The sequence below is a fragment of the Nerophis ophidion genome, linkage group LG13 (genome assembly GCF_033978795.1).
Source record: "Nerophis ophidion isolate RoL-2023_Sa linkage group LG13, RoL_Noph_v1.0, whole genome shotgun sequence".
In the NCBI taxonomy this organism is placed as follows: domain Eukaryota; kingdom Metazoa; phylum Chordata; class Actinopteri; order Syngnathiformes; family Syngnathidae; genus Nerophis; species Nerophis ophidion.
The window spans coordinates 48,973,247-48,985,323 of record NC_084623.1 but is presented as its reverse complement, the minus strand read 5'-3'; the positions used below and the strand labels follow the sequence as shown (position 1 = coordinate 48,985,323).

The 12,077-nt window shown below is 42.3% G+C and overlaps 1 protein-coding gene across 1 annotated transcript in view; it reads right to left on the bottom strand.

Annotated features, from left to right (window-relative positions):
• The window catches only part of zbbx (zinc finger, B-box domain containing), a 64,664-nt gene extending 53,753 nt beyond the window's left edge, over positions 1–10,911 (bottom strand). Inside the window, exons 1-5 of the mRNA XM_061918130.1 lie at positions 10,849–10,911; positions 10,365–10,489; positions 5,766–5,843; positions 2,169–2,193; positions 273–403 (exon numbers count right to left, since the gene is read on the bottom strand). Of these exons, the coding sequence (XP_061774114.1) occupies positions 273–403; positions 2,169–2,193; positions 5,766–5,843; positions 10,365–10,489; positions 10,849–10,911 (422 nt within the window). The remainder of the gene's footprint in view (positions 1–272; positions 404–2,168; positions 2,194–5,765; positions 5,844–10,364; positions 10,490–10,848) is intronic.
• Positions 10,912–12,077: the final 1,166 nt, after the last annotated feature.

Here is a 12,077-nt window from a genome sequence, read left to right as displayed (position 1 = left end):
GGCAGATCAATACTTTCATCAATTAGTCACTGGAGGAAAGTACCGAAGGACTTAAGCATCAATTTAGTCAATTACTGGTTGGCAAATGAGAAACTACAAACGGAAGTCGGACTACATTTCCCATTAAGAGTGTCGAGGAGCCATGGTGAAGTATCCCGATCACACTATATTCTTCCTATCTTTTAAACTGTAAGCATTTATCTATAAAGCATTGCAGCAAAATAAATATAAAGTGCTGGCAAAATATATTTAGTGATGTTATCTGAACTTACCTGGCACTGAATTGTAATGATTTGGATTTACTGCTAGGATGCCCCACAATTTCATTTGGATTCATGTTTATTCTTAGGCTGGGTGCACGGGTATATTCTTCTTCCTGTGTTGTTTTACAAAAAGGCTTTTTCTGCAATAAAATCCAAAGATAATGAGATTACAGGCATGATCACACTCATTTTAAAGTAATTCACACCAAGTACAACACCCCTGTCATCACCTTCTAAAAATGAAAGCATGACATATTCGCCAAAAGCTATGGAGGGTGGTTAAAACCCCTGGCAGTAAATGTTTAAAGGGCTATTGAGAAATTAGTTAAGTGAGGCATTTTAGGTAGAGCTGAGAAGTGCCAGCGACACAGCTGATAACGTAATGACTTTGGAATGATGAGGCTTGTTAAGTTTCACTCAGCGAGAGGAACCTTGAGGCAAAGACAAAGCAAATATTGCTGTTTCCGTCATGACTTTTAGGTCAGTAATAGACTACGGAACAATAATAAATGATTTAGGATCAGGTAATCCGTCACTGATGACCGAGTGGACGGCTCGGCTGATTGCGTTTGCTGGCAGCTGTCCTGGTTAGGCTATAAATAAATGTGAATGGTTGTAAACACCACATAAAGAGTGTTTGGGTTTATGACATAAGAAATGTGTGAAATGATCACATGTCCTTAAACCTTATTTAATAACAGAACATGAAGTGGTCTACTTAAGGGTGTTAGGTCAATTTTCCATTTTAAAAGGTAAGGTATCAACATTGCCCCTCTGACATACCTCGGCTTATGAGTTTTTCGTGATATAAGCTGTCTCTTGGCTGAAAAGAAGTGGATGCTATTCATTGAATGTCAGTAAGAAATCGTCAAAAAACATGCAGCCAACATGGCATAGCAGTTTGAGCGTAGCAGTGCTAGTCTGAACTATATTCAAGCATAGTGGCGGGCCGTGCGTTTTCCACTTTGGCCTTTAGTGATTACCTCTCAAAATAACATAATGTCCCCACATGACCATTGTGGGAAAAATACTATACAGTAACACATTTATACCCTACTGGGCATTGAATCGCCACCAACAGTGGGACAACAAGTGATTTTCTGGAGCAATAAAAATGAATAAACTTGCATCAGCAACTAAAACATATATTATATGGTACTGTCAAAATTAAAATTGCAAAAAACCCACATATTAAACATGAAAAATAAAATAATAAAAAATTTGAACTGACAATTTGTAGCACCCATTCGACGACGCCGTATGGCCCCTCGTAGTCCATTGATTCGAGTGAAAATGGCTGGCATTTCCCCATTTCATCGGCAACATCATCTCACAAGATGTAGTTTCTCTTTAAATATCCTTCTTGAAAATGGCCTTGCAAATGTATATCTGCCACCTAATCAACGTTGTTCTACTTCTTTGTGGGTCAACAAATCCCGGTTCCTGCTTAATTGAAACTTGTGAATGGATACTCACTTTGGAATAAAAATTGAGTATCCAATTACAGTCTTGTTATCAGGCAACCTAGAGAGGCCACTGTCAACAACGTGTGATCTGATTGGCTATGGCAACTGTCTATCAACTGTGTGTGTTCTCAAATTCATCCGCTAGCAGCCCCGGTGAGTATCCAATCACAAGCATACTTGCCAACCCTCCCGATTTTCCCGGGGGACTCCCGAATTTTAGTGCACCTCCCGGAAATCTCCCGGGACAACCATTTTCCCAAATTTCTCCCGATTTCCACCCGGACAACAATAGTGTGGGCGTGGCGTGCCTTAAAGGCACTGCCTTTAGCGTCCTCTACAGCCTTTCGTCACAACCGCTTTCCCTCCATGCATCAGCGTCCCGGCCCAGTCACATACTATATGCGGCTTTTACACACACATAAGTGAATGCAAGGCATACTTGATCGGCAGCCTTACAGGTCTCACTGAGGGTGTGACAGTTAACTACACAAATAGTTTAACACCAAATTTTTAAAGTTGTATTTTTTGTCTAAAATTGTCTTTCTAAAATAATAAATGAATTTATTTAAACAAGTGAAGACCTATTTGAGTTTGTCTCTCTTAAAATCAAAAATGTCGAGCAAAGCGAGACCAGCTTGCAAGTAAATAAATACAATATAAAAAATAGAGGCAGCTCACTGGTAAGTGCTGCTATTTGAGCTATTTTTAGTACAGGCCAGCGGGCGACTCATCTGGTCCTTACGGGCTACCTGGTGCCCGCGGGCACCGCGTTGGTGACCCCTGATATAGAGTCTCCAATTGGACATAATGGAAGGCAGCCAGGGCTTCACGGTGGCAGAGGGGTTGGTGCGTCTGCCTCACAATACAAAGGTCCTGCAGTCCTGGGTTCAATCCCAGGCTCGGGATCTTTCTGTGTGGAGTTTGCATGTCCTCCCCGTGAATGCGTGGGTTCCCTCCGGGTATTCCGGCTTCCTCCCACTTCCAAAGACATGCACCTGGGGATAGGTTGATTGGCAACACTAAATTGACACTAGTGTGTGAATGTGAGTGTGAATGTTGTCTGTCTATCTGTGTTGGCCCTGCGATGAGGTGGCGACTTGTCCAGGGTGTACCAGGGTGTACCAGCTGTAGCTGAGATTGGCGCCAGCGTCCCCCGTGACACAAAAAGGGAATAAGCAGTAGAAAATGGGATGGATGGAAGGCAGCCAGATAAGAGGAAGAACATGCAAAATAGGCAAACATGCACACCTCTGCTAGTAACACCCAAAACATGAACAAAGTTAAGTAAATAAAGACATATTGAAAGTAAAAAAGGCAGACAAACTCACCTGCAACAGGCATATATTTAAAAGCACACAGGTCTGAAAAATAAATATTGGGAAAGCACTATTTAGTAAATAAATAGGCAAGTTGGAGCTTTTTGGTGGAATTGGCACAACAATTTAAGTGAATTTAAGAGTGTTGAAAAAACTCCTAGCACTAATATGACATATATATATTTACTATATAAATCAAAATCACGCGTCACTAAAGCTGGAGTCTCCAAAGGAAACACGAATATGACGTCATGCTAACATATGATGTAAGCTAATTGGTGATAGTGACGACAAAAACATCAATTATTAGAGATGACAAAACTTACCCTGACGGTTGCGACCCAGACTGGTAGACTACCTTATTCAACGTGTGTGTTATTAGAGTGTTTGTTTCCCAATACGAGAGGAACAAACGCTCGTAGTTTGTCGTTTCCTGGACGCACTCGACCAGCTGTGTTAGCAAGCGTTTCCATAACAACGCATCACGTGACGCCCATTTGTCTTTCTCGCGATAGCTCTCCTAATGGCGAGATTTTAGTGAAAACTAATGTTTGGAGCCCAGAATTAAGTCTTTATTATTTAAAAAAAAACATTTGAATGATTAGCATCGATTAGAGATGTGATTTATGAATATTTGAAAGGAGTCAGATCTTGAGGAGCCGTTCTTTAAGAGAGCCGTTCAACAGACTGGCTCGTTCTTTTGTTTGTAAAGAGTGTGTTTGTTTTTTTTTTAAATCAAGAAAACAATCACCCGTAAAAGTTTTACAATAATATGTAGATGACAATAATTTGACATACGTAATTATTACTTTAACGGTGGGAGTTATTCAGAAAAATTGGACATCATTTTATTTGTTGTTGTGTTTTCACTATAAACCAGGGGCCCTCAAACTACGACCCGCGGGCCGGATCCGGCCTGCCAGCGTCCAAAATCAGGCCCACAGGAAGTTGGTAGTTTTAAAAAAAAAATGCTATCATTCAAAATTATTATTTTTTTTTAAGTGGAAATTAAAGTACCAATGATTGTCACACAAATCTGTCCTTTCTAATCCATTTTCTACCGCTTGTTACTCTCTGTGTCTCCCAAAATGCATTTTCCCATCGATAACGTGACATCATCGCACTTTTTCAGTCAATTAGTGCGCGAGGAATATATATATATATATATATATATATATATATATATATATATATATATATATATATATATATATATATATATATATATATATATATATATATATATATATATATATTTATATATATATATATATATATATATTTATATGTGGGAAAAATTCCAAGACTACTTCATCTCTACAGAACTGTTTCATGAGGGGTTCCCTCAATCATCAGGAGATTTCATATATATATATATATATATATATATATATATATATATATATATATATATATATATATATACATCCTGACCAGAATCTCCTGATGATTGAGGGAACCCCTCATGAAACAGTTCTGTAGAGATGAAGTAGTCTTGTGATTTTTCCCACACCTATATATATATACATATATATATATATATATATATGTATATATATATATATATATGTATATATATATATATATATATATATATATATATATATATATATATATATATATATATATATAAAGACATGCACCTGGGGATAGGTTGATTGGCAACACTAAATTGGCCCTAGTGTGTGAATGTGAGTGTGAATGTTGTCTGTCTATCTGTGTTGGCCCTGCGATGAGGTGGCGACTTGTCCAGGGTGTACCCCGCCTTCCGCCCGATTGTAGCTGAGATAGGCGCCAGCGCCCCCCACGACCCCGAAAGGGAATAAGCGGTAGAAATGGATGGATGGATGGATATATATATATATATATATATATATATATATATATATATATATATATATATATATATATGGGGACCCTTGCTACATTCAAAAAGCCAGTGCTATGTTTTCATAGCATTTAACAATATAGAAAATCATTTTATAGATAATAAGTACAAATGAAATGCAGTAACAGGTATAAAAAAATATATAAATACAACTGCAGTAAAAATTAGGACATAATAAGAGTGTAAAATTCAACAGCCATACCTGGTGTGTGTACGCCGAAACTAGTTGCCTTTAAAAAAAATAAACCTGAAAAGTGAATCCAAATGTAAATAAATATTTTTAAAAAAAGATACATACACTTAAAAAATATGTGTTTCACGTATAGTTCTCTTAAAAAATACATATTAAAAAAAAAGTTTCCTTTAACTCTGACTAATTTTTTCGTCCAAACTGGTCATTTTCGACGCAAAATTTGTATGTGGATAAAAAAACGGCTCCCAAACAAACTGAGAATCGGTTCTCATCGTTCACTTAAAAGAGTCGTTCAAAGGACCTGATTCGTTTGACGATGTCACAGGTCAATGACATTCTAACGCCAATAATCACAAAACAGAATTCCAGACTATTTAAAAATCTGTGTGATGATCAAACAGATCATCTCTCTTTGCTTTTCATTTCTGTGTGTTTTTGATGATGTAATCATCAAGGGGTATTAAAAAAAATATTTATTTATTTATTCTTTTTAAATATTGATAGATGAGCTAGATAAATTGAATAATACAAACTGATTATGATGATATTTACAACAATATTGTCTACTCAAAACAAGGTAAGACTTATACTGTTATTATCCTGACGCTGAATCACTAAATACTGCATTTTTTTTTAGACCTTAGCCTCTCTTTTGTCATTCTGTCCACTTCTGAACCTCCTCCCCTCAGGCTGGAGAAGGCCCATGACCTGGTGCACCTGCCATCATGGAAAAGAGCATGTGTGACTTATTGAGCGTAGCCGTGGCTGGATGGTCATTTAGGGTCCTGACCCTCCCAGCTGGGTTCTGTCTGGGCTGCTCAGCAGTGACTCTCTCACGGCCGTTTTTTTTTTTTGCTCCCTCGGCCGGTGAAGACGGACGGCCATGCGCGGGCATACCGATGAGCGAGGAGGAGAAAGATCAATAAACGAGGAGGCAAAGCTGTGCTAAAATGGGGATTGGGGGGTATGGGGTAAAAGGGCAATTAAAGGACTAGAAAGAACACGATACAAAGAAGAAGAAGGACTAAATATAAGAGAGCAACAGCAGAAGGACAATCTTGTAAATGTCAGGGCTATTTGTAGACAATGATGATGGTCTTGTAATCAAAGGCATCTGCTGTGTTTACAAAACCAGAGAATTTGGCACGTTGTGTAATTCAATAAATATAAACAGAATATATCCTTACATCCATCTACTCCCGCTTATCTGAGGTCGGGTCGCGGGGGCAACAGCCTAAGCAGGGAAACCCAGACTTCCCTCTTCCCAGCCACTTTGTCTAGCTCTTTCCGGGGGATCCCGAGGCGTTCCCAGGCCAGCTGGGAGACATAGTCTTCCCAACGTGTCCTGGGTCTTCCCCGTGGCCTCCTACCGGTTGGACGTGCCCTAAACACCTCCCTCGGCAGGCGTTCGGGTGGCATCCTGACCAGATGCCCGAACCACCTCATCTGGCTCCTCTCGATGTGGAGGAGCAGCGGCTTTACTTTGAGTTCCTCCCTGATGGTAGAGCTTCTCACCCTATCTCTAAGGGAGAGTCCCGGCACCCGGCGGAGGAAACTCATTTCGTCCGCTTGTACCCGTGATCTTATCCTTTCGGTCATGACCCAAAGCTCATGACCATAGGTGAGGATGGGAACGTAGATCGACCGGTAAATTGAGAGCTTTGCATTCCGGCTCAGCTCCTTCTTCACCACAACGGATCGGTACAACGTCCGCATTACTGAAGATCCGCCTGTCGATCTCACGATCCACTCTTCCCTCACTCGTGAACAAGACTCCTAGGTACTTGAACTCCTCCACTTGGGGCAGGGTCTCCTCCCCAACCCGGAGACGGCACTCCGCCTTTTTCCGTGCGAGAACCATGGACTCGGACTTGGAGGTGCTGATTCTCATTCCGGTCGCTTCACACTGGGCTGCGAACCGATCCAGTGAGAGCATAAGATCCCGGTCAGATGAAGCCATCAGGACCACATCATTTGCAAAAAGCAGAGACCTAATCCTGCGGTCACCAAACCGGAACCCTTCAACGCCTTGACTGCGCCTAGAAATTCTGTCCATAAAAGTTATGAACAGAATCGATGACAAAGGACAGCCTTGGCGGAGTCCAACCCTCACTGGAAATGTGTTCGACTTACTGCCGGCAATGCGGACCAAGCTCTGACACTGATCATACAGGGAGTGGACCGCCACAATAAAACAGTCCGATACCCCATACTCTCTGAGCACTCCCCACAGGACTTCCAGAGGGACACGGTCGAATGCCTTCTCCAAGTCCACAAAGCACATGTAGATTAGTTGGGCAAACTCCCATGCACCCTCAAGAACCCTGCCGAGAGTATAGAGCTGGTCCACAGTTCCACGACCAGGACGAAAACCACACTGTTCCTCTTGAGTCCCAGCTTCGACTATCCGGTGTAGCCTCCTCTCCAGTACACCTGAATAAACCTTACCGGGAAGGCTGAGGAGTGTGATCCCACGATAGTTGGAACACACCCTCCGGTCCCCCTTCTTAAAGAGAGGAACCACCACCCCGGTCTGCCAATCCAGAGGTACCGCCCCCGATGTGCAAATCCTTTTCAACTTATATTCAATTGAATAGACTGCAAAGACAAGATATTTAATGTTCGAACTGAGAAACTTCTTTTTTTTTTGCTAATAATGCCCAAGTGCCAACTTTTTGGCACTTAGGCATTTTTACCACTGTGTTACATGGCCTTTCCTTTTAACAACAAAGTAAACATTTGGGAACTGAGGAGACCGATATTAGAAGCTTTTCAGGTGGAATTCTTTCACAGTCTCGCTTAATGTAAAGCTTAAGTTGTTCAACAGTCCGGGGTCTCCGTTGTGGTATTTTAGGCTTCATATTGCGCCACACATTTTCAATGGGAGACAGGTGTGGACTACAGGCAGGCCAGTTCAGTACCCGCACTCTTTTACTATGAAGCCACGCTGTTGTAACATGTGGCTTGGCATTGTCTGGCTGAAATAAGCAGGGGCGTCCATGATAACATTGCTTGGACGGCAACATATGTTGCTCCAAAACCAGAAACACAAATGGTGCCTTAACAGATGTGTAAGTTACCCATGCTTTGGGCACTAATACACCCTTATACCATCACAGGAGCTGGCTTTTGAACTTTGCCCCTATAACGATCCGGATTGTTCTTTTCCTCTTTTTTCCGGGGGACACAACGTCCACAATTTAAATGTGGACTCATCAGACCACATTTTACACTTTGCATCTGTCCATCTTGGGTGAGCTAGGGCCCATTGAAGCTGTCAGCGTCTCTGGGTGTTGTTGATAAATGGCTTCCGCTTTGCATAGTAGAGTTTTAACTTGCACTTACAGATGTAGTGACGAACTGTAGTTACTGACAGTGGTTTTTTGACGTGTTCCTGACCCCATGTAGTGATATCCTTTACACACCGATGTCTGTTTTTGAGGCAGTACCGCCTGAGGGGTCGAAAGTCACGGGCATTCAATATTGGTTTTCAGCCTTGCTGCTTACGTGGAGTGATTTCTCCAGATTATCTGAACCTTTTGATGATATTAAAGACAGTAGATGGTGAAATCCCAAAATTTCTAATAATAGCTGGTTGAGAAATGTTTTTCAACATATGTTGTTCCAAAACCTGTATGTACCTTATAGCGTTTATGGTGCCTTCGCAGATGTGTAAGTTACCCATGCCTTGGGCACTAATACACCCCCATACCATCACAGATGCTGGCTGTTGAACTTTGTGCCCAAAACAATTCGGATGGTTCGTTTCTTTTTTGGTCCGGAGGAAACTGCGTCCACAGAGTATCAAAGAAATTTGAAATGTGGACTCGTCAGACCACAGAACACTTTTCCACTTTGCATCAGTCAATCTTAGATGAGCTCCGGGCCGGCGGCATTTTTGGGTGCTGTTGATAAATGGCTTTGGCCTTGGTTGTAGAGTTTTGCGTTGCACTTGCAGATGTAGCAACAAACTGTAGTTACTGACTGGTTTTCTGAAATGTTCCTGAGCCCTTGTGGTGATATCCTTTACACACTGATGTCTGTTTTTGAGGCGGTACCGCCTGAGGGATCGGAAGTCACGGGCATTCAATGTTGGTTTTCAGCCTTGCTGCTTACGTGGAGTGATTTCTCCAGATTATCTGAACATTTTGATGATATTAAGGACAGTAGATGGTGAAATCTCAAAATTCATAATAATAGCTGGTTGAGAAATGTTGTTCTTAAACAATTTGCCCACGCATTTCTTCACAAAGTAGTGACCCTCGTCCCATCCTTGATTGTGAATGACTGACCATTACATGCAAGTTGCTTTCATACCCAACCATGGCACCCACCTGTTCCCAATTAGCCTGGTCAACTGCGGGTTGTTCCAAATAAGTGTTTGATGAGCATTCCTCAACTTTCTCAGTCTTTTTTGCCACTCGTGCCAGCTTTTTTGAAACATGTTGCAGGCATCGAATTCCGTTTTCCAGTTCAAACATTAAATATCTTGTCTTTGCAGTCTATTCAATTGAAAATAAGTTGAAAAGGATTTGCAAATCATTGTTTTTCTTCACGATTTTCACAATGTGCCGACTTCACTGGTTTTGGTGTTTTGTAGATGCTTCATGTACACTCAATGCACACTTGGGTTTAAAGTCACAACACCCAACAATAAAAACCTGCATCAAAAATATTGTTCTGATATTATTGGATCATATATATGTGTTCTTATCACGCCCAAGCTGTTGGAGACCACCCACCCCTTCCAGCCAATGCATGTTAAAAGAACCACTCTGCAGTCTTATCGCAGGATTAATACCGAGCAAACACCCTCAAGTGGACAATTTTAATCCCCCACCCGGTGTGACCTGCATGTTCCAGACTGTATAGCATGTGGAGGACCACGCGTGACCCTTGTTTGGAATAATGCGGTGCTCCCGCGGAATTTTAAAACGGCCTCATTCCTATTGTTCCAACCTGCAGTTATCACATTAAGCTGATGCGGATTGTTAAGGGTGGTGAAAATTGTTTTCGGAATTCTTCTACTTCAACATACATCTACTCATTCAGACCATTCACGTTTTTTTACCATGTTCAAAAAAATTCCCGCTTTTCCAGAAATTCCAAAATTTGGGGCAAATTCCTATTGAAGTCAATGGGACGTTCTTCAAAGTTCCACAACATTTTTCATCTGAGTTAAACTGTTCCTGAAACTTCAAAATACTCAGCCTGTTTGGGAATTGTGTGATCTGTTACGGCGCATGCGGAGTCTGCTTCTCCCTTTTCTCCCTCTTCTGTGGGAGCTCCTTGAGGCTCCACAGGACACGGCCCCGCGTTTGCCGCTCAGACCGCGCCCACGTGTCGCCGCAGCCGGGGACAATCTGCAATCACCGCAACTGGTCCATATGAGAGGGAGCTGAATAAAGGACCAGTGGACCCAAAGATCCTGGCGGGAACTGAACGCCCAGAAAACAGTGGAGATGATCATGGACTTCAGGAAAGTCACAGCCCCACCATCCCCCCTCACCCTGATTGACTCTCCCACCCCTGTCTCCATTGTGGACTCCTTCCATTTCTTGGGCATCACCATCACCCAAGACCTCAAGTGGGAGCCGACCATCAGCGCCCTCATCAAGAAGGCCCAGCAGAGGATGTACTTCCTGCGGCAGCTGAGGAAACTTAAGGTGCCGACCAAGATGCTGGTGCAGTTTTATTCAGCCATCATCGAGTCCATCCTCACCTCCTCCATCACCGTGTGGTTACCCGGCACCACAGTCCAGGATAAGCATCGACTGCAGCGCATGGTATGTGCTGCTGAGAAGGTGATTGGCTGCAAGCTCCCATACCTCCAGGACCAGGAGGCATGTGGGTCGGATCACAGCTGACTCTTCTCACCCTGGACACAAACTATTTTCCCCTCTCCCCACAGGCAGGAGACTACGGTCCATCCAGACCCACACCTCCCGCCACCTGAACAGTTTTTTTCCCCTCGGCCATCAGACACATGAACAAGAACAAGATCTGATAGCTCATTTACAGCTCGTCTTATTACCTATTCTGTCTTATATGTCTTCTCTGTTGCACGATTGCACCAAGAAAAATTCCTAGTTTGTGAATCCGTCGTCAAAAAACGGCAATAAAAACTATTCAGATTCTGATTAGTTTCTCGTAAGCAACAAGATTTATGCTCTCTCTGTGTTTCTTCTCTGTGGCTTGATTTGTCCCCTGTCTTCTCCCAGTGCCCGTAGTGCTTTCTTTCCGTTGCCCTGGATCTCAACTGCCTCCCTCGATCCTCGACCCCCGCCTGGACACGGACCTTGTAGCCTCTCTCTCTGCCCCACGGACCTCACTTGGATCACAGACCCCTTTCGCCTAGCCCCCTTTGGATTTGTCTGCTTCCTCATCCAACATCAAAGTAACACACAACAGTTAATTACACACATGGTTTAACACTAAACACTCTTGGATTTTGGTCTCACACTCCATCCCTTAGTTTAAGTATATCCATCCATCCATTTTCTACCGCTTATTCCCTTTCGGGGTTTAGTTTGTATTGTTTATTATTGTTATTATATATGATTGGCAACACTATAAAGTGAATGTGAGTGTGAATGTTGTCTGTCTATCTGTGTTGGCCCTGCGATGAGGGGGTGACTTGTCCAGGGTGTACCCCGCCTTCCGCCCGATTGTAGCTGAGATAGGCGCCAGCGCCCCCCGCGACCCCAAAAGGGAATAAGCGGTAGAAAATGGATGGATATTTTGACGATATGTATGATAAATCATTGAACATTCCCACCCCCTGGTGTCTTTGTCATCATCTCCACTCTGTAAACCATAACAGTTCTACTTCAACACTTCTAAAAAAAAATTCCAGGATTTCAGTTCAACTTCAGCATTGGAGCATTCACATTCAATTCCTTCAGGAATTGCCTCATCTAATAATAGTGTATTATTTGATTATAATTATTC